The sequence below is a fragment of the Molothrus aeneus genome, chromosome 9, assembly GCF_037042795.1.
Source record: "Molothrus aeneus isolate 106 chromosome 9, BPBGC_Maene_1.0, whole genome shotgun sequence".
Taxonomy (NCBI): domain Eukaryota; kingdom Metazoa; phylum Chordata; class Aves; order Passeriformes; family Icteridae; genus Molothrus; species Molothrus aeneus.
Genome location: NC_089654.1, coordinates 9,398,787 through 9,417,953, shown reverse-complemented (window position 1 = coordinate 9,417,953; position 19,167 = coordinate 9,398,787). Strand labels below are relative to the sequence as shown.

At 40.7% G+C, this 19,167-nt stretch overlaps 1 protein-coding gene across 1 annotated transcript in view; it reads left to right on the top strand.

The window, feature by feature from the left end:
- Positions 1–19,167, top strand: part of MAST2 (microtubule associated serine/threonine kinase 2) — a 187,362-nt gene that overhangs the window by 75,291 nt on the left and 92,904 nt on the right. Inside the window, exon 4 of the mRNA XM_066555210.1 lies at positions 5,672–5,703. Coding sequence (XP_066411307.1) covers positions 5,672–5,703 — 32 coding nt within the window. The remainder of the gene's footprint in view (positions 1–5,671; positions 5,704–19,167) is intronic.

The window sequence follows — 19,167 nt, the reverse complement described above, 5'->3', positions numbered from 1 at the left end:
CTCTGAATATTTTGAATGGTATTGGCAAGAGGCTGGGTATTCGTTTTCTGTATTTTAAGTATCTCTGTAGCTAAGCAGATGATCTAACAGTATGATCCTGAATTTAGTTTCTAAAAAGTCAGTAAATTATAGAAAATATCTGCAGCATATTCCATAGGTTCATCTGACCTTCAGTACAGATATGGTTTCAGTGTTGCTGTTTAAAATTCTTTACTGATGAGTTTGGGAAACAAGTTCAGATGTAATCATTTCTAGACAGAGAAATTGAGAAGTGCTGTTTTTAATAACCATTTACAGTGATATGGTGAAAAGAAGGAAATTATTTTTCCTGACAGATTCTGATAGCAGAAAGAAAAGCTTAGCATGGGGCATTTTTTTTTTCTTAATCACCATGAAAAATTCCTTCCTGTTAATCTGATGGATGGATTACAGTTTGTCCTTGCACGGCCAGGTTGTACTTTCCATCAGAATTGGAGATTCCAACCCTCATTATATCATTTCTGTAATGCAAATGGTTATGTATAGAGGGAGATTTAATTAATCCCCTGCTGGTTGGTAGTATACCCTAAAGCAAACATAGTCAGCAAAGGAAAAAAATTAAAACAAGAGTGCATGGTACCAGGTCACTGACTGTCAGTGGAATTTCATCATCTGTGAAATATTAACTTATTAACTGAAATGTATTTACTCTTATAGCTGTAAAAATATTTGTCTATTGTCCCAACTGGTATGATAGTGAGTACCTTGCAAGGGAGCCAAGGTCAAAAGCAATCTCAGGAATCATGCTGTCTGCTCTGGCAAAAATATGGAACATCCTGTGTGGCGATGGTTCTCATTTTAATTTGCAAGGACTCCATTTAAGCTGCCATCAGTGCAGGCTCCAGCATTCAACTTTGCCTGTGGGTCTGTGCCATATGTGCAGATACATATTCAAGGACAAATTACAAGACTGAGAGAAAGTGACAAATTTGAGTGATGGGTTCCTGTTTTTTCACACTTTTATAACATAACGGATCTGCTGGAATGATGTGGGCTGTATTGTAGGTCAGTGGGCAAACAGATTTCCAGACTTTATTTCCTCTCCATGTTGTGTGCACACACCTATGCAAAAAGTCAGCATTCTTCCTGCTGCTTGAAACATTCCAGTTTTCAGATGCAGTTTCTGTATATATAAAAAAACCACAACTGAATAAATTTTTCAGTATTTATGTACTAAACAATGTGTTTTACAAACAAAAATGATCTTTCAAATGACTGCTATTTTTTCTCTTTAGCCTCCTTGCTGCCTATAAAATGAGGATTGAGTCTTATTGTGAAACCTCTTCTGTAGCATGATATGGCGTCCAACTGATTTTATAGCCTCATGATTGAGGTGATGAACTTAAGATAAAAGGAAATATAAGGAACTCTTTTGAAGGCAGACATTTGAATCAGCTTTTATAAATTCTGCGATGCTGAATTTCTTTCCCAAGGTTCCTTTTTAACTGCTCATCTGAAAATCTGCTGCTTCTTTTGTCTTGTAGAGATCAAGTTGCATGTTTAATAATTATGCCCTGAAATGTGGAACTGGTACAAAAAATTAACTTTCAGAACAGTCTGTTCTTGTCATTTGGGTACTGCAAGATTTAATACACTCCTTATTTTTTAGGATCTGTGAAAGTAGTTCTTTATTTCCACTTCTGAAAGTTCTTTGTGAATAATGTGCACCAATATTTTATAGTGTTCTTATGCTATTTAGCACTTCATATAAATCAAATATAAATGTCAGCCTCTGTTTTGAGGGTTATATTGTTGACCTAGAGAGCAGGTGGCATGGAGCTGGCTGGAGTAATAATGGTAATATAAATATATCTACTGGCAGCACAAGTGCTCAGGGAGGCAGATGTGCTGTTGGGAGGGGCAGTTTGGAATCTTGTAGGTTCCTGTGTTGTTCTCATCAGAAGGGTGGTCTTTAATGAAAAATGTCCTTCAGGATAAACTAGCATATTGAAAGGATTACAGCTGCACCCTTTAAATAGTGTTTCAGACCAAGGAGTCACAGCTCAGCACTCTTTTATTAGTTATCTCACCTCTTAAAATGTGATTTATTTTTTCAGGATATATGGACATGTAATGCCAAACTCCTTTGTGGTGTGGGTGGAAACCAGTTAAATCATACCACCTACCTCATAATTTACTAACTAAAACATTTAATAACTACTATAAATGATACTATATATGATTCTGAGTAGACTTTAACCTTTATAGGGTGCTTGTGGAATGCTGTTGGACTTACATTTTTCATAATTATTGAATCACTGCTTTTGTAGTGCTGCTCCATATGTTTGAAACCACCCTGTCATTATAAGATACAAACTCTGTTGGTCCCATTGCACACATTGAAGTGTTGAGCTGTCTTAAGACCCAGCTGAGTCTCAACCCTGTGAGTGTATTCCCATCTCTGGGAGGCATTTTCATTGTCCCCTTGTTCCCCTGGAGATCTGCAGTGTTCTCCTGGCAGTGGGCATCCTCAAATAGGAAATAATTCAGCAGTTGTCTGCAGTCTGCTCCCTCCTTTCCATCTCCAGGAGTTTTCTCTCTGGGATGTAACTTCTTCACACACAAACTCCCTGGTGATTTGGGAGAGCAAATCTCATGATTACATTGCTTGTGGTTGTGTAATGTCCAGCTCTGGGGCTTTTGCCTCGGCCCCACTGTTCATGGCCTGTTTTGGGGGATTATGGGGGCTGTTACCAGCTCTGGAGAGGCAGAGAAGGGCAGAGAGCTGGGAGAGTGCATTGTCATTTCTCCAGAGGCCAGGGAAGGTGCTGCAGAGGCCAGGACGGGGTGGGCTGTGTGGCTGTTAGGGTTTGTGAAGGGGATTTTAAGACTAACATGAACTGAGGCATAGTGGAACAACAGGTATAAAAATTGATTGTTTTGATTGTGCTCTTTGTCGTCAAGACCACAGTGGTATTAAATGTGATCTGCTGCCTATTGATTCCACAGCTGCACTGTGTTTGTCAAGGCGGTGGTGCAGAATGAAGACAATTCCTGCATGGATAGGATAATATTTCAATTGCATTGAGATGTCATCTGCCAGGACTTTGTTCCTTCCTTATTTGGAAACTCAGTTTCCAGGGGATGTTTTCAGGAACAAAGCCCCAGGCAGTCCTCCTCCTTACCTTGCATGGATTTTATCCTGAATTTCTTACATTATAGGAAGTATTAAAGGTCATATTGTTTGAGTAAAGCAAGAGTTCTGTAAAGGAAAGGATTTGTCCATTCCTGTTCCTGGGCCATGTTTCTTGTGATGTATGTCTGGTAATTACAAGTCACCATTACCAGAGCTGTGCTGCTGCAAGGGAGTGTTCCCTCTTTAAATGACTTTTCAGCTCTAATGACTAGAGCAAAGCTTGTAAAAAGGAACCCTAGAAGTTCAAAAACTTGAAGGTAGTTAGATTTAAAGTTCACTGTTTTGCTTTTTCATCCAGTACTATGAAATTCCAGAGTTTTATACATTCATTCTAAACCTTTCTGGGGCTTACTGTGTTGGAATCAACAGAAATATGTCATTTGAATAGAAAAAGTGCCTTCTGCCAAGAGGTGCCATCTTCTTTGAAAAGCATAAATTAAATACAGCTGCTCATATGGTGAAAGAGACATATATGCATGTCTAAGTAACACACTGTCCAAAGAAGCAGGATAACATATAATACCTATATCTTATCTGTTTTTTGTTTTTCATTTGCAGTAGCAAAAGCTGTCCTTGCTACATAGGTTTCACAGCTGGAAACTAATTCTTTCTAACAAATGAGAGTGGAAGAAATACCTTTTTTAGAATATAAACCACACAACCTGTTATAGATGCTAATGATTTATTATCTTACGCACTTGAAGTGTTTTGATTAGATCTTGACAAGTTTGTCTGACGACAGGAATTTATTTCTCCATGCTGTAAGCTGTCAGCCTTGAGATAATTCACACATGGAATTTGCTCGGCACTGTTAAACTGTAATGAAATTTCAAATTATGGTGAACTAATACTTGAAAAGAATAATGGCATGTAAGAATTATTTGTTTATTTATTTATTATTTGTTATAAGTGGCTGTAACTTTTTGGTATCTTTGAAAAACTTGAAGCCGAATCCAATGTGTTACTGATCAGACCAGTCAGTGCCTGTCAATAGCATTGTTAGTCATGTCAGTCAGCACAAACACTGTAGCTAAAGATGGAAAAGACATTGCCTTACCAGTGTTATGGATTTGACTTTTTTTTTCCTATTGATTTTTTTTTTTCAATATTCAGTGAAAACACTGATTTTTTTTCTTAGAGAAGGGGTAAAAAACACATCCCGTTGATCAGTACCCTGACATCCAGCTGGTATTGGCTGTGCCGGTGCTTGCTGGGCTCAGCCGAAGCGAAGCGGCCGGGGATGAGTACGGCCCGTGCCGATGTTTTAAGGAGAAAACCCCCAGAATCGGGAGCCGGGCCGGCGGCCGCGGCTGCCACCTGGCGGTGTCCGGCGGGAGCGCAGCCCCCGCAGCCGGGCGGGGCCGGGGACTGCGGACAGGGGACAGTGCCGGGGTGGGGACAGTGCTCGGGTTGGGGACAGTGCCCGTGGGGTGGGACAGTGCCGGGGGGTGGGACAGTGCCGGGGATGGACAGTGCCGGGGGGAGACAGTGCCCGTGGGGAGGGACAGTGCCCGGGTTGGGGACAGTGCCCGTGGGGTGGGACAGTGCCGGGGTGGGGACAGTGCTCGGGTTGGGGACAGTGCCCGTGGGGTGGGACAGTGCCGGGGGGTGGGACAGTGCCCGTGGGGTGGGACAGTGCCCGGGTTGGGGACAGTGCCCGTGGGGTGGGACAGTGCCCGGGTTGGGGACAGTGCCGGGGGGTGGGACAGTGCCCGTGGGGTGGGACAGTGCCCGGGTTGGGGACAGTGCCCGTGGGGTGGGACAGTGCCGGGGTGGGGGCAGTGCCGGGGATGGGCAGTGCCCGGGTTGGGGACAGTGCCCGTGGGGTGGGACAGTGCCGGGGATGGGCAGTGCCAGGGGATGCGCCGTGTCCGGCAATGCCCCCGCCTGGGGATGCCCCCGGGCTCTCGTCTGCAATAAAAACGGAAAAATCCACCGGCTGCCTTTGCTTGTGCTGCTGAAATGCAAAATGCTGCTAAGTGGAAATTGTGTTTGGCCTCGAATTTTTTATGATAATACATTACACAACTAATGTGTATGTTTAAAAAAAAAAACCCAAATCACCCCCCCAAATGCACTTTATGGCATTAATTCTTCCTTTTGGTGAGAGTGTGAGACCATACTGCAGCAGCTGCAGGCACACCACGTTCCACACTTCTGGAAGTGGTTCGGTCTGATGCTGATGAGGTATGTAGGACAGAATTAATTACTGCCTTATCTGTGCTCAGGCTTGAATTTCAAAGTTATGTTTGCTCTGTTGAGTACTTATGATTTTTAACTCCAAAGGCAATGATTGTTTAGGCAAAATGAGCAACCTTCATACCCCAGACTGTGCATTGTGAATGTGCAGCAGCAGACCTGTGCAGTTCCACACTGAGCATGCGCTGGGAAATGGCCAGCTCTTTATTCATTCCACCTCAGTCATTTATTGATAAATAAATCAGTCATATATAATAAAAAGTAAAATTAACTCAAGGTTTTAATTTTTTTTTCCAGAAAGAGCTCAGTCTCCCCAGAAGAGGAAGCTTGTAAGTATAAGTATTCCTTATTCATCCCTTGGTTTGTTTTGAACATACATAGCTGTTCAGTTGTGGAAGTAATTTAGATGGGCAGATGCTCTGTTTTCTCTGTTCAACATTTTCAAGAATCTGTCGTGGGCTTGGAAAGAGCTAGCTTGGATTTCTGTGAGACTGAAGCCTCTATTCATTTCCTTAAGTGTAGCAGGAAAAGCAGTGGTAGTGTAAGCTTTCTTCTAATTACCAGCCTGAGCTGCTCCTGATACCAAAGTAGCTGCAGTGTTGAGTGCTGCCACTCTGATGTGGCTGAAGGGACTCCAGAGGAGCTGCTGATTATTTATGTGATATGGACAACTCTGATCGCTGCTCTCCAAACAGTCTGTTGACAGAAGTCTAAGCACACAGCTCCTGGGCCACACAGGTCAGGTGTTTGTGGAGCAGGCAGCCTGATGGAGGTGTCTCAATAAAGTAGTGCATGTCAGGAAAAGTAGGCTTTTAAAACTGTCATTTAAACAAACAGCAAATTTTTTTTTAATGCATTATGATGCTTAAAGAATTTCAGCGAACTAACTTGGTATTTCAATGGTATTATAAGAGCTTAGCTTCTGCTACGGTTACAGATTTATGGTGGAAGAAATTGCATTATTGATTGCATTATATAAAAGAGAAAGCTTTTGTACTGCCTGCTATTGCATTATGATTTAAAATTGTTTCCCAAAGCTTGTGGACTACAGACATGAAGCTCACAAAAGCTTATAACCTTTCTTCCTCAGGTTTCTGGTTCTAATGAGAAATGATTTTCAGTCTTTCAGTGTAAGCTATCCCCTTTGTATAAGAAACAGTGTTTGGAAAATGCTGTGTAGAGCTTGTGATTCAGGGCTGAACAATGCAGAGGATCAAAAGGTCTTTTTTTAAAAGTGGGGCATGACCAGACCTTTTTGTTTAGTTCATATGACAATGATAAACCAGTCAGGGACTTATTTAAAGAACATGAAGCACTGACTGGTTTTGGGGTTTTTTTTAACCAGTATGCCTCAAAGGCTGGCTTAACAAGATTTGAGAGATTTCTAAGACAGGTGGTGTTCATCATTTGAAGATTATGAAAGTTCTTTGATCAAATAGTGGAGCAGTCAGTTACCAGCAAGTTTTTTGTTGAATGTAATTTTTGCACAAAAGTTTTGGAATTGAAATTGAGGATGCCAGAGATATTCCAGCTCATGCCAGCATGGAGGTGGGTATGACACAAGACTAGTCATGTATTTTCATTTGAGCTATCTGAGATACATGTACAAATGAAGTGCTTCAGATGTGTAATGTTTTAGTTACTGGTAACTAAACCAAATGACTGAATATTTTATTTCTGTATTACTTAACTCCTGCAATTTTCATTACTTCACTTTAGTTTTCTTCCACAAGTGAGTGCCTTTTAAGCTGTCACTATGTGAAGTAATTTAGCAACCTGTGTCAAGAAGATCCAGGCCATAAATTTTAAGCACAAGGTTGCAGCTATTAGTGAGACTAAAGATCTATGAAGAATTGAAATGTCGTATTTGCCTGTGTTGTCTAGCTGATTATTTGATTGTAGTTTCTGGAATTACAGATTCTCTACCAAGTCAAGTACCAAGTGTGGTCCAGAACCATATGATGTCTTGTGGTTTGAGAAGTTTTAACTGTTCATGAAGTCAGTGGTGCATTGTGGCTGATATAGACCTGTGTTGATGATATACTATGAAATGTACAGGCTCACTGAAAAGGTTCTTGTGGAGTTGATCTGCTTGATTTTGCATATGCCAATATCAGAGTGCTTACTTGATTTTAAAAAAATCCTCTTTGTTTTTGAATTAGAAACTTGAGAAATTTACATCAAGGGAATAATTATAATATATGCATGTAATATAAGGTAAAAATACACTATGCATAAATTTGTTCAACCATTTTGTCAAAAATAATGGCATTTCAACTGAAGGCAGTTTTCAGTTCTTCTGGAGGCTTTTTTTCTGCTGGAATCAACTTAATTGTGAACCTCATATTCAAAAATAAATTCTGAAAATAAGATTTATTCTGAAAAGCTGCTGTTGTGCTGTGGCTGATGAGCAGGGATAGGTATGGGTGTAGCCATGTCCTGATTCATTGACTGTCAGTCACCTACTTTTGATCACTGACAGAAGCAGAAGCAGGAATGGACAGGAGGATGAAGTACCTGGCTTGGAGCCAGAAACTCTCAAGAGGTGCATGAATTTTCTTCACAACCTCCAGCCTTTGTAGCAGTTGAGTAGCAATTGAATTATATACAAAAATCAGCCACTCAGCATTTTTTTGTGCGCTAGTCTGGAGGTTGGGGTGCACTTCTGTAAAAAATCTGCTACTGCTGACTGGTTTGGTGATTGCTTTGCTGGATTGTTGAGTTACAAAGGTTTTAGCCTGTGGATCAGCTTGGGTATTTGTCATTGCTGAATGAAAAAGGATGAGCTGTTCCTGAAAATGCTTCTAACTTTTTCTTTATGTGACCCTCAATATTTCATATTTCCTGAGTCAGTATGAGTAATCTCTGTTTTATTGCAGGAACTGATTATAAGCAGGGACAACAAGAGCTGCTGTGCTTATTTGTGCTAAGGAAAAGGAGTGGAGTTACATGTCTCACTGTTTTTGTCAGGAGAACATGAGAACTTTTGCCACCTAAAGAAACTCTTGGGTGGGAGCTGAAGAGAATGAATGGTGGGATGGAGCCTGTGAAGTCTGTTGATGAGTGTTGATGACTGTTTCCATATTAGCAGAAGGAAACACAGGCACACTGTAGAGGAAGGCTTTGCACTTGGGTGTCTTGCAATCCTGAGTTTGAAATAATCAGCACACAGCGAGCAGACATGTAAAACAGATGGGGGAATTGTATGCAGGGTGACATTAAGAGAAATGCCTGATAATTTAGATACCATTTTGTTGTTAATGTGCTTAAAGTGTTTGTGTTTCTATGGGGGGTTATGTTTAATGCACTAAAGGAGATGATATTCAGCTGAGTTGTAGGCTGCTAAGAGACTGAATAGTTAGAGAACGGGAATAAGTAGTTATACTTTGTCTCTGGTGTGGTTCAATAATCAGAGTTCAAAGTTTTCCTTTAATGAATTATGCATATAAATGTATTGGTTATGTTTTTCCCCATGCTTTGTTCACAAAAGAAATAATTACCATTCATGAATATTTTCTTTAGTTTCAAATAGTGGATGTGGAGTGATAGACTCAAACTTTGATCTCCAGCCTATTAGTCAAAGTGGTTTAATTATTTTCAGCCATTATCCTGTTCTGTTCTCTGTAGAGATTGGGTTTTGTATTGTTGGCTGCAGCTTTCACATGGTTTTGATGTGCACCTGCACGTGAATCACAGCAGAGACGTTCCAGACTTGAAGGGACAAAGGTGGGGACTTTGCAGCAGGAGCATCCCATGGTGAAGCACCTCTGTGTGTTCATGTGTCTGAGAGCAGTTCAGCACCCAGAGGATCAGGCTGCAAACTGCATTTCCTCCTGGCTGCAGGATGCCCAGCACCAGCCTGGAGCTCACTATTGCTCCTGCTTGTCTCCTTGGCTGAGCAGTAGTCACTAAATCCAGTTGGGGCTGCCCTTGAGCCATCTCATTTCTTGTTCAGTACCCCAATAATAATAAATTAATTAAAAAATTCAGTTCTTTATAGCATGAACTTTATTGAGCTGTTCAGGCTTTTTAATGAAAAATGTGGGTTTGTATTTTAAATCCTCATGGTTTCTAAGGCAGGGTTCATGGTGTGGGTTGCTGTAATTTTTGTGCTAAATGTAAAACTTTCTAAAAAGAAAACACAGCTTTCCCATATTATATCCAAATTTGAAAAGAGTAATTTCCTCAGCAAACTAAATTTGCTAAACCAGTTTCTAACTTCAGCTGGTTTTTTTTGTTAAATTATTTCCTGCTATCAACCATCTGTATGAAATATACTTTAAAAGGCTGTATACAAATGGAAAAAGAAACTGGAGGCATAAGAAACGTGAAAAAATAGTTTTAGTCCAGAATATATCCAGTAAAAATACACATTTATATGAACCAAGTATTACACATTGTTGTTTTGATGGTGATTGGTGCTGGTAAAGAGTAGTATTTACCTGAAGTTTTTATGTCTATCTCTGAAATATGGTAAGCAACATAAAAGTGTTTGTTGAAGACGTGTGCTTGCCTTTTATGGTGGTCTTTATTCCTTCTAATCACTTTTTAAGGCAGCTTATGACCCCTGTGGGACTTGTTTTCTCTCATTCTCTCCCTCCTTCTCTGCATTACCATTTTACTTTAAACCTCTGAAGATTCTTAGTTTCTGCTGCCCTAGACATTTCTGAGGGGATTTCATTAAACAAGTCTGCATCATAATTTGTTAAACTTGCCCCCAGCTTCTTGACAGTAAAATTACACACAAACACACCAAGGAATTTTTTTGGGGAGATGTGCTGAACTGCTTGTATTTTTTTTGAATGTTTAGACCTTGGAAACAATAAGAAGTTTGATGGCAGGAAAGAGAATTTCTGGCTTTTAGTGGTTTACGTCTTCGTGCTGCCATGCTCAGGTGCTGTGGGAATTTGCTCTGTGTCTGCAGAGAAATGGAGTATATAATTCAGTTTCTGCTCCTCTTGGCGGGTGAGTGTTTCTGCTGGTGATGGATCGATGCCGTTTCCCTGCCAGGAGTGAGTGCCACTGTCCCAGGAGTGGGAAAGCCAAAGTGCAGGAAGTGGATGAAAAATGGTTCTGAAAGGGAGTAGGGGATTTTGCTGTTTTTGCACTCTGTTCTGATTTGGATGTGGAAATAAAGTAAGAAATAATGCCTGCAGTCTGTGCATTCTGCTTGTGGTGCTTTATATAGATGGGGAGAGAAAGAGGTGCGCTCTTCTGACCACCCCATCCTTCTCTGAGCACGTAGAAGCAGCTCACAAGCAGTAGGTCAAAAATAACCTGTTGCTCTTAAGCTGATCCATGGGGCTGGTTCTGGAGGTGGAACATGCTGAATTATTCTTGTGGAGCTCCACGGCACTGCTGCTATTCCTGTATTAGATTTTAAAAATTATTTGAAAGCATTGTTTCTTTAAAAGAAGCGATTTGGCGAATCAGGAGTATTTTAGTATTATGTATAGACTGTAATCTCAGAGACAAAGAATTTATGGAGGTTTTCATCAAGGATTTAAAAGTGGAAAAAGTGTTTTGTGCAGTTTTTATTGTCAAGTTTCCACTACTTAATCCAGGCTCTCATTTAATAAGTACAATAGAATTATTTGTAGCATACCAAATTTGTACTTTTTGTTGCTTGCTGTGCTGTCTGACTCCAGAGGCACAGTGTGGGGGCAGGGGCTTTGGCTGTGTAAGGAACAGCCACCCTGGCCCTTCCTCCTCAGCCTGGCACTCTGTTTTCCTAACTATTGAGAGATTGCGGTTTTGTCGTGTGGGGCTGCGATCAGAATCGTGGGAAGGTCTGAAGATCAGAGTTGGCACCTGGAATTTGACTTGGTTGATGAGTATTTGTGAAAGGCAGCCTAAATACAGCCTTTAGCACTCTAAAACCTATCAAACATATATCTATGGAAACTTTTTTGAGGAAAGTAACATTCTTACGAATACACTTTTAAAAAAATGTTGGACATCATTTGGGGGCAGTTTTGTTAATAGCACAGAGTTGATTTTGAGCTGATTGAACTCGCTGTTTGCGAGCAGAAGTGTAAAGGGAACATTTCTTCCTGGTGAAGGTGGTTCCCCTTCCTCCCCTGTGCTCCCCGGGCTGCTGCGAGCGCTGTTGCCCTGTTCCCGGTGCTGGAATCCATAAAGTCTCTGTGTGGGGCACAGCTTGGGGGTTTCGGGAGGCTGTTTGAAGCTGCTGTCGTTCAGGGATTGATTTCGGACCGGGGCTGGTTCGCGTGTCCCGCCGGCCGGGCACAGCTGCTGCCGCGCCCGCTGAGGGCTCTGCCGGGCATCGGGTGCGAGCGCTGCTCTGCCCCATCGCCCTGCGGCTGTCCGGGCTGCTCCGAGACCCCTGCCAGGATCCTTGCACTGTGCCGTGCCTCTCCTTGGTTTGCTGGGAAAGCTGCCGCTGCTCCTGGCAGCCCCGGGGTTGGTGAATCAGTCGGGTGATGTGCGGCGGCTCGGCCGGAGCGCGGCAGGACCGCGCTGCTGGCGCTGTGACAGGTCAGATGGCCCCTCTGTGCCCTGGGCTCCTTCCTTTCCTTCTGCTGGGCTCCGCTTCCTTTCGCCGGATGCTGGGAATAGCCTCGCAGAAGATTTTTTTAATCTGAATTTTTTTTTTTTTATAAAGAATTAGGTTTTTGACATGAGCTGTGTGATTAATCTGGACCATTACTGAACTCCCGAGGTGTCTGTGACACGGGGGGTGTATGAAGAGCTCGGAATTGCACTGATTGTTCTGTGCTCTGCGTTGGAGTGATAACAGTGGCCTCTCCTCCCCAGCCCTAAGCCTCTTACGCTGGGAAGAGGCATATCAGTGTATCAGCACAATGATGAAGCGGAGGAAACAGAGGCTCGGAGCCCCATCTCTGCGGATCCAGTAAGGACTGTTGTGAAAAAGAAATTGCACTTAATCATTTCAAATGGAAGCTATGAAGAGGAAAAACCGGCCAGAATTTTCTGTGGCCAATTGACATTGCTTTGATTTGTTAGAACTTTATCTGTCGTGCTTATTTGGCTGTACATGGAATTTCATTTTAGAAGCTGTAGCATTTTACTTTTGTGGAGTATTGACCATGAAGTATAGCCAAAAAAAGCAATGTTTCAATGTTTTTAACTGGGATATATTGGGGTTAAATTTTGTCCCAAGCATTAGTGTAGTCAGACTAAATGTTTGTAACTCTGTCTTTCTAGTTTGATCATTCTTCAGATTTAAAAAGCACTTTTAATAATCTGTCAGAAAGCTGTCACAGTGCTAAAATCTTCAGAAACCTTTGTTACCTTTGCTGTCTTCTAGAATTACGAATGCTTTTGAAAACTTCTAGATTTGAAGCAAGAAGTCTTAGCTACATTGCCACATTGCCACATGTATTTCTACAAATGGAATTTTAACAAGCATTTCCTTTTTAAATGCTTTTCCTTTATAAGTGCTTTGAAATCTACTAATGGAAACTGCTATTTATGATCATAATTATATTTATTATTTCTATTAGGTAAAATTAAGGAAATTGTATGTTTAATACTGTGTTCTTAAGTAGAGGAGGTGAAAAGAATCTATGGTGTAGTCAGTGGAGGGAGGAGCAGGGTAAGAGGCAGGCTTAACCTTTTCTGTCTGCAGACTCTAAAGCTCATCAGCTGTTTAAGCAGAGATTGCTGGTGGGGAGGATTTCCAGTATATAAAGGTTGCATTACTGATAAGTATTTGGATTCACCAGGAAATTTAAAGCTAGGAGCATGGACTAACGTGCTTGACTTCAGGACCCTAAGTGTAAAATATCTGAATTCTAAACAAAACTGAAGCATGCCTCAAATTTCCATTTTGCTCACTTTTGTGTTTAAATATGGTAAATAGAAACTGTTTTCAGCCCTCAGTCAAAAATCAAAATAGGTATAAATCCACTGGCACTAATTTGTATTCTAACACATAAGCACACTGTGTAATACCAATAATTGTAAGTTAACTTTTACTTTATTTCTAGTGAAGGACATCTCATCGTGTATAGTTCACTAAAGTAGGTGTTAGAATCTCTGCTCTGTGTTTATGTACAAGTCTGTTTGCAGCTTTTTGAAAAGCAGCTACTTTGAGACCTTTTCTGTGCCCTGTGTGAATACAAATGTGCCTTGGCTGCTGAGCCTGCAAAAGCAGGATAGTTCACAGAGCTGAGCACAGAGCTGGGCATCAGCACCCTCAGCTGCAATCCTGATGCTACCGTGGATGTGCTGTGGACATGTCACTAAACCTCTTCATGCCTCAGTTTCCCCACTGCTGAAATTAGAATAAAGCCATTTTGCAGTGCTGCTTTCAGGCTTAATTAGTTGTTGCTCTAAAACAACTGCCACTGCTAAATGTTGTTTTCTAGTTAATGGTTTGTGTCATTCATATTTTCACAGTTGTGTGTTTTGGTTATTGCCACAGCTGTGGCATGGAACCATGGCTCCCAAATTGTGAAGGCAGTGATAGAAATGGTCTCTGTTTGCTGATGGTGCCATTATTAATTTGTTCATTTTTCTCAATTAAGCACTTTATATTAGAGATTGACAATAGTGTGTATTCCAGAAAGCCTGGAAATCACTGCAAGAAAGTATTTGGATAATTCCAGATTGGAGGATTTTTGTAGTGGAAAAATAACATTGAATAGATATTAAATTGACTGAAAAATACATTTTGGTTTGGATGATAATGGAAAAAAATTACTTTTGACCACTTAGTTTATTGCATTTGTTTAGAAGATATAACTTGTATTTTGAAATTATCTTTATTGAAGATAATTTTCTTCTTTATTGAAACAGAAGATGTAATATTGACCCTGATTTTTTTTTTTCTACTGTGGTACCTTGTCAGAATCTCCTCTCCTTTGTTCTCCCACTGCCGAGGAAATGATGTTCATCAGCACATGTTCTCTCCTACATCTGCTCCAGGTCTGCAGCATCTTAAATTCCCATTTAGTGCTGACTGTGCACTTGTCACTTCTCCTCTAGTATTTTACCTGAACTCACAAGCCCAGAGCAATCCATCTAGTCCGTGCTACAGCCATCCTTTTCAGTGGAGGTAAGGAGAGGTATCAATTAGGAATTTTTAACAGTTTGGTGTTGGCATGACCATCTATGAACTTAACAGCTTTACAGTTCAAGAGAATAACACCTAACATAAGGAAACAGCTTCCTACTCACAGCTTACTTCCAGCCTTTTAGTATTCAAGTTCATGTTGCGTTTTGGGACAAAGTTTTTGTAGTTTGCATGTAGGCCCTATGTAGGGAAAAAGATAAATTTGATTTAGGAATGGAAACCTGTCTGGTGGTGTGTGCATGCCTGTTCCTGGTGGTACCTTGTGCACCTTGTACTGTGCAGCAGAGGAGCCCTCACAGGCATGTCTGGTGTCAGAAAACCAATTTAAAAGCAAAGCAGCCTAAAGTGGGGTCCTTAAAAACCCCTGTCTAAGTAATGGGTCTGTGCTAAATACTGCACCCTCTTCTATTCCCTGGAAATCCACTCTGCTTTCTTACAGAGGCTGGCAGGCTGAAGTCTCCAAACACAGGGTACACAAAGGATAAGGAGTAGAATCAAGCCTGTTAGCAGGCTTGAGTAAAGGATATGAGAGTTTCTAAAGCAAAAATAGCCCAAACCAGCTCAGTTTATATTAGGCACTTAACAGCTCAACTGATATATTTTCCCTTCAGGATTGGGACAAGCACAGCCACCCCAGTGGAAACCTTCAGCTTCTTCACTCAGGGGAAATGTCATCAGCTCTCAGGGGGACAGTCCCAGGCAAAGGCTCACACGCTGGAGATCTTTGCATGTGCGGTTATGAAACTGGAGCTCAGTGGTACCTACTTAAAACTTGAGCCAAAGCAGCACCAGAGGGCTGGTTTTGAAGTTCACATGCTGCAGGGTGGATGTGGCTGGTCAAATTTCAGTTACTCATCAGGTGGTAATGCAATAGCCCCTGGATCTAGATGTTATTTCAGAGGGAGGTTGGTCTTGCTGGCCAGCTCTGGTAGGACTAACCAGAAAATGTGAAGTTGAACTATTTTAGGCTTCTGCCCCTCTAATGCAGAGTAATGTATACGACTTCTGTTGAGTGGAAATCAGGTTGTCAGCAGAGGAAAGGGACGTTGCATGTGTCTGTCCTCACTGTGCATGGCCATAGGGAGAGGCTTGCCCAGCGTCTGCTGCTTTCCCTGCACGTTGGGCAGCACTTGGTGACAATTCTTAATAAGGTGCTCACTTTGGCAGCACTTGGGGGAAGTGAAGGGCAGCAACTACAGAACAGTCTCCTAGCATTTCAATGTCATGGCCATCAATCTAATTTTAAATGAATTTTTATTATTTAAAGGCTGGTATTGGGTAATGTTCCTTTAAACAAGGGTGATTAAACTCGATTAAATGCTGTTTAGCCTTGGGGCTAATTAACAGACTGGTAAGTGGCAATTAAATATCAAGATTAGATTATTGTTAAAGTCAGCTGAGAACTGTTCTTTTTGGGGATGAGATCTGATGCTTATTGATTATTTTCAAAAACCTTTTTGGTACTTACTGCTTTTTCTTCTTCTGAGAAACCTTCAATTTTCAGAGTTCTGACATGGGTCAGTGAATAATTTACTCTTTCAGAACAGTTCATATAAAAGTCTTAATAGCAAGCTTTATTCCACTGTTACTATGGACTCCTTGATAATAATGTTTTTCACATATGGGCACCTTCCAGCCGTCTGCTCTTTAAATACTGAATGGTTGATGATTCACAGATACATGGTTCTGTGTGAGAGCTTAGGTCGACTATAATAAGTTTTTATTTTTGTCATTGTTGCTTTCACCTGTGCAGGTCTTGATCCTGTTGTATCCTGTCTATCTTTGTTGTAGTTTTGTTTACTTGGTTACAGTGCCAGTGATAGCCATTCCTGCTTGCTTAGAGCAAAGGTTCACCTTGGCAAGTTCCCACTGTCATTGATCTGCTCAGCTTAGCACCTCAGGTTAGCCAGGCAGTGATTCATTTCCATGGCTATGCAGGGAACTGCTGGAAAATGTAACAAGAAAAACCTGTGCCTTCACTTTAAATCTTCCTCACTTTTTACCTTTGGTATATTGCATTTGCAAGAATCTGCACAGATTTCCCCTTCTTCCTTATATTTTGTGGTGCCATTGATAATTTTATGTTGACAGATGAACAACTGTTGGTGCATCTGATGTCAAGACAGATGGCATGGAAGTTCATGGCTTCTGAAAGAATTTCAATCTTAATCTAATTAAGATTGAAAATATTTTATACGTAACCTTTGAACAAATGAAAATAATGTAAACCTTGCGAAAGAGTAAAAGGAAATATGGTCTGATTACAATAAAACCAAATTGATAACAGGTGGAATAAGACTGCTATAGTTGATGGAAATTTGGGCTGGAATTAAGGTCATGCATCTTTAGGAAGAAAAGAGAATTATGTCCAGAATGAAACAAGTTCTGACTTTTGTCTTTGGGATCTGGCTTGCACTCTTCTGGGGGTAACAGGAAAGTCAAATTACTGAAGAAGAAAATGAGGCCATGTTTCACAGCTGGTCCTCTTTATGAGCTGGCAAATCTTTGTGCACCCATATTTGTCCTTTAATTTAATCAAAATATGAATTTACAGCATTTTTTGCTCTCAGGTTGCTTAAGAGATGTCATGAATTGATTGTTCTTAGTTGGAAGTGATGAACCGTGAGATTAAAGGAGAGTGCAATTACCCCCATTCCAGAAAATGTTACATTCTGTGTAACACCCTCAGTAAGATATAAGACATTTTCAGTAATTCTAGAAACAGTTTAATTTATTTGTGGTAAAAAGGATGAAAGTGTCCAGGTGCTGTTTTTCTGGCATCTCTGAGTGCTGCAGCTGAGGTGAAGTCTCAGTGGAAATTTGCTTCAATTTCCTAACAAACCAAGGGAAGAGTTGGCTTCAGCTGGGTCGTTCCAGGGGCATTTTCTTGTGCTATTTCAATTTCATGAATTCATGCCAGTTGTGGAACATGTTCTTATAGGGATGTATGGTGGAGGTTATTTTTATAGGAATGTTTTCCCTTGGAAATTCTAGCTTTAATGAAGTCTATTGGAAATAGCTATTAATTTTTTTATAGCTTTTCAGAATAGTTTAATAGAATTTTTTCCTAGCCTGTACAAAATCTGGTCACCATTTGTGGATGTGATGGTGACCAGACCCTTGCTGTCTTATTTAAGTAAAACAAAATGGGAAACCTAATGTTGCTCCAAAATAGTCTTTAAGCACACTACATAATTACTTGATCAGTGTGTAATTACAATGTTATGAGTTTTATATAATTAGGATTTTATGGACATCTGTGATATAATTTAAGAATATATTAATTTATTTACATAAAAAGGCTATTCTAGGAAACAAGCCTTTCATCAATAACTGTGGTAAGTAACAAGAATATATTATACATAGGCATTCAGCAAATGTCCTGGAGGGCTGCCTGCCTTTACTTAAAGCCTTTTTTGTACAAGCTGTTGCAGTGGATGAGGGGAGACCTATATTTAGAGCTAGGGCTTGTTTGGGTGTATGAGTGAGGTTGGGTGGGCAGTGTCCTGGGCAAGTCTGCTCCATTGCAGTGAATCCAGTGGGCTTTCCAGGTTTGCAGGGTGCTGGTCAGAAAACCCTTCCCAAAGGGTGGGGATGGGGATAACCACCTTCTTGGAATGGATCTCCTGTTAGACCATGGCTCTTTATCTTGTGTGTGAGGATTGCTGGTGTGTCTCGATGAGAGCCTTGTTAACTCCAGTCCTGCTGCTTCAGGCAGGTGCAGAAATCCCTCCCATAGCACAAGGATGTATTCTTGGCACACACATCCCAGATCACCTGAAGTTTGGGTTTTGAAGACTGCATATATTTTACATCAGGGCCGTAGATGTAAACAGAAGTTCCTTATTTTTAAGGAAGATCAAAAACATTTCAAAATTCAGACTTGATAAGTTTCTTTGTTCTTATTTTAAAATACCTCAAGGCTTATCAAAAGTTGTTGATGGTTTCCTATCTTTGCCTAAATTTTGCTTAGTGTAAAGTCACTTGATATCATACAGGTTTTAAATTTATTTTTTTTTAGTTAGAATTTCCTATTTGACAAATGCAGTAGGATTAATGAAGAGGCCTATGCTCAGTTTGAATGACATTTGGAAATTGTTCTGGTTTTACAGTAAGTGTTATCCTCCTGGTTTAGTGCTTGATTTGGTACAGGTTCTGCTTTCTCAAATGTGCTAAATAATTGGTCAGAGTTGACTGCAAGATGGCATAATGTCACTTTTGGAAACAGTGTAGAGCAGCAATTCAAGAATAATGAGAAACAGAACAACTTTGTGGATATATCATTATGCATAATGTGAAATGATGAATTTTGAGTAGGTAAGCTTTTGGCAACTGAATTCTAATCTACATCTCACACTGAATGTATGAGTTTCCCAGATTTAATTTCTTTTTTAATGGAAATTTTTCTCCTTATTCCTTTTCCTTTATACTGGTTATTATTCTTGGGAATCATTTTTCCCATCTAAGAAACTACATGGGAGGGACACACTGTTGATACTTGAAATGTGACAGGCTCAGATAACTTCTTGTGTGTCTTGGGCTGACAGGAAACTGTTTGTTTAATATGGTTGGCAATATTGAGGCATGGTGGCCTGCATGGTATAATTTTTTCATGTGAAGGCATTATGTAAATGCAAAAATCCCTGCATCCTGCCTGGAGCTGCAGTAGCAGAAGAGTTAAACCCTGGGGTTTGGAGCCCGAGGTGTGAATTCTTGTCTCCTTCCAGGCTCA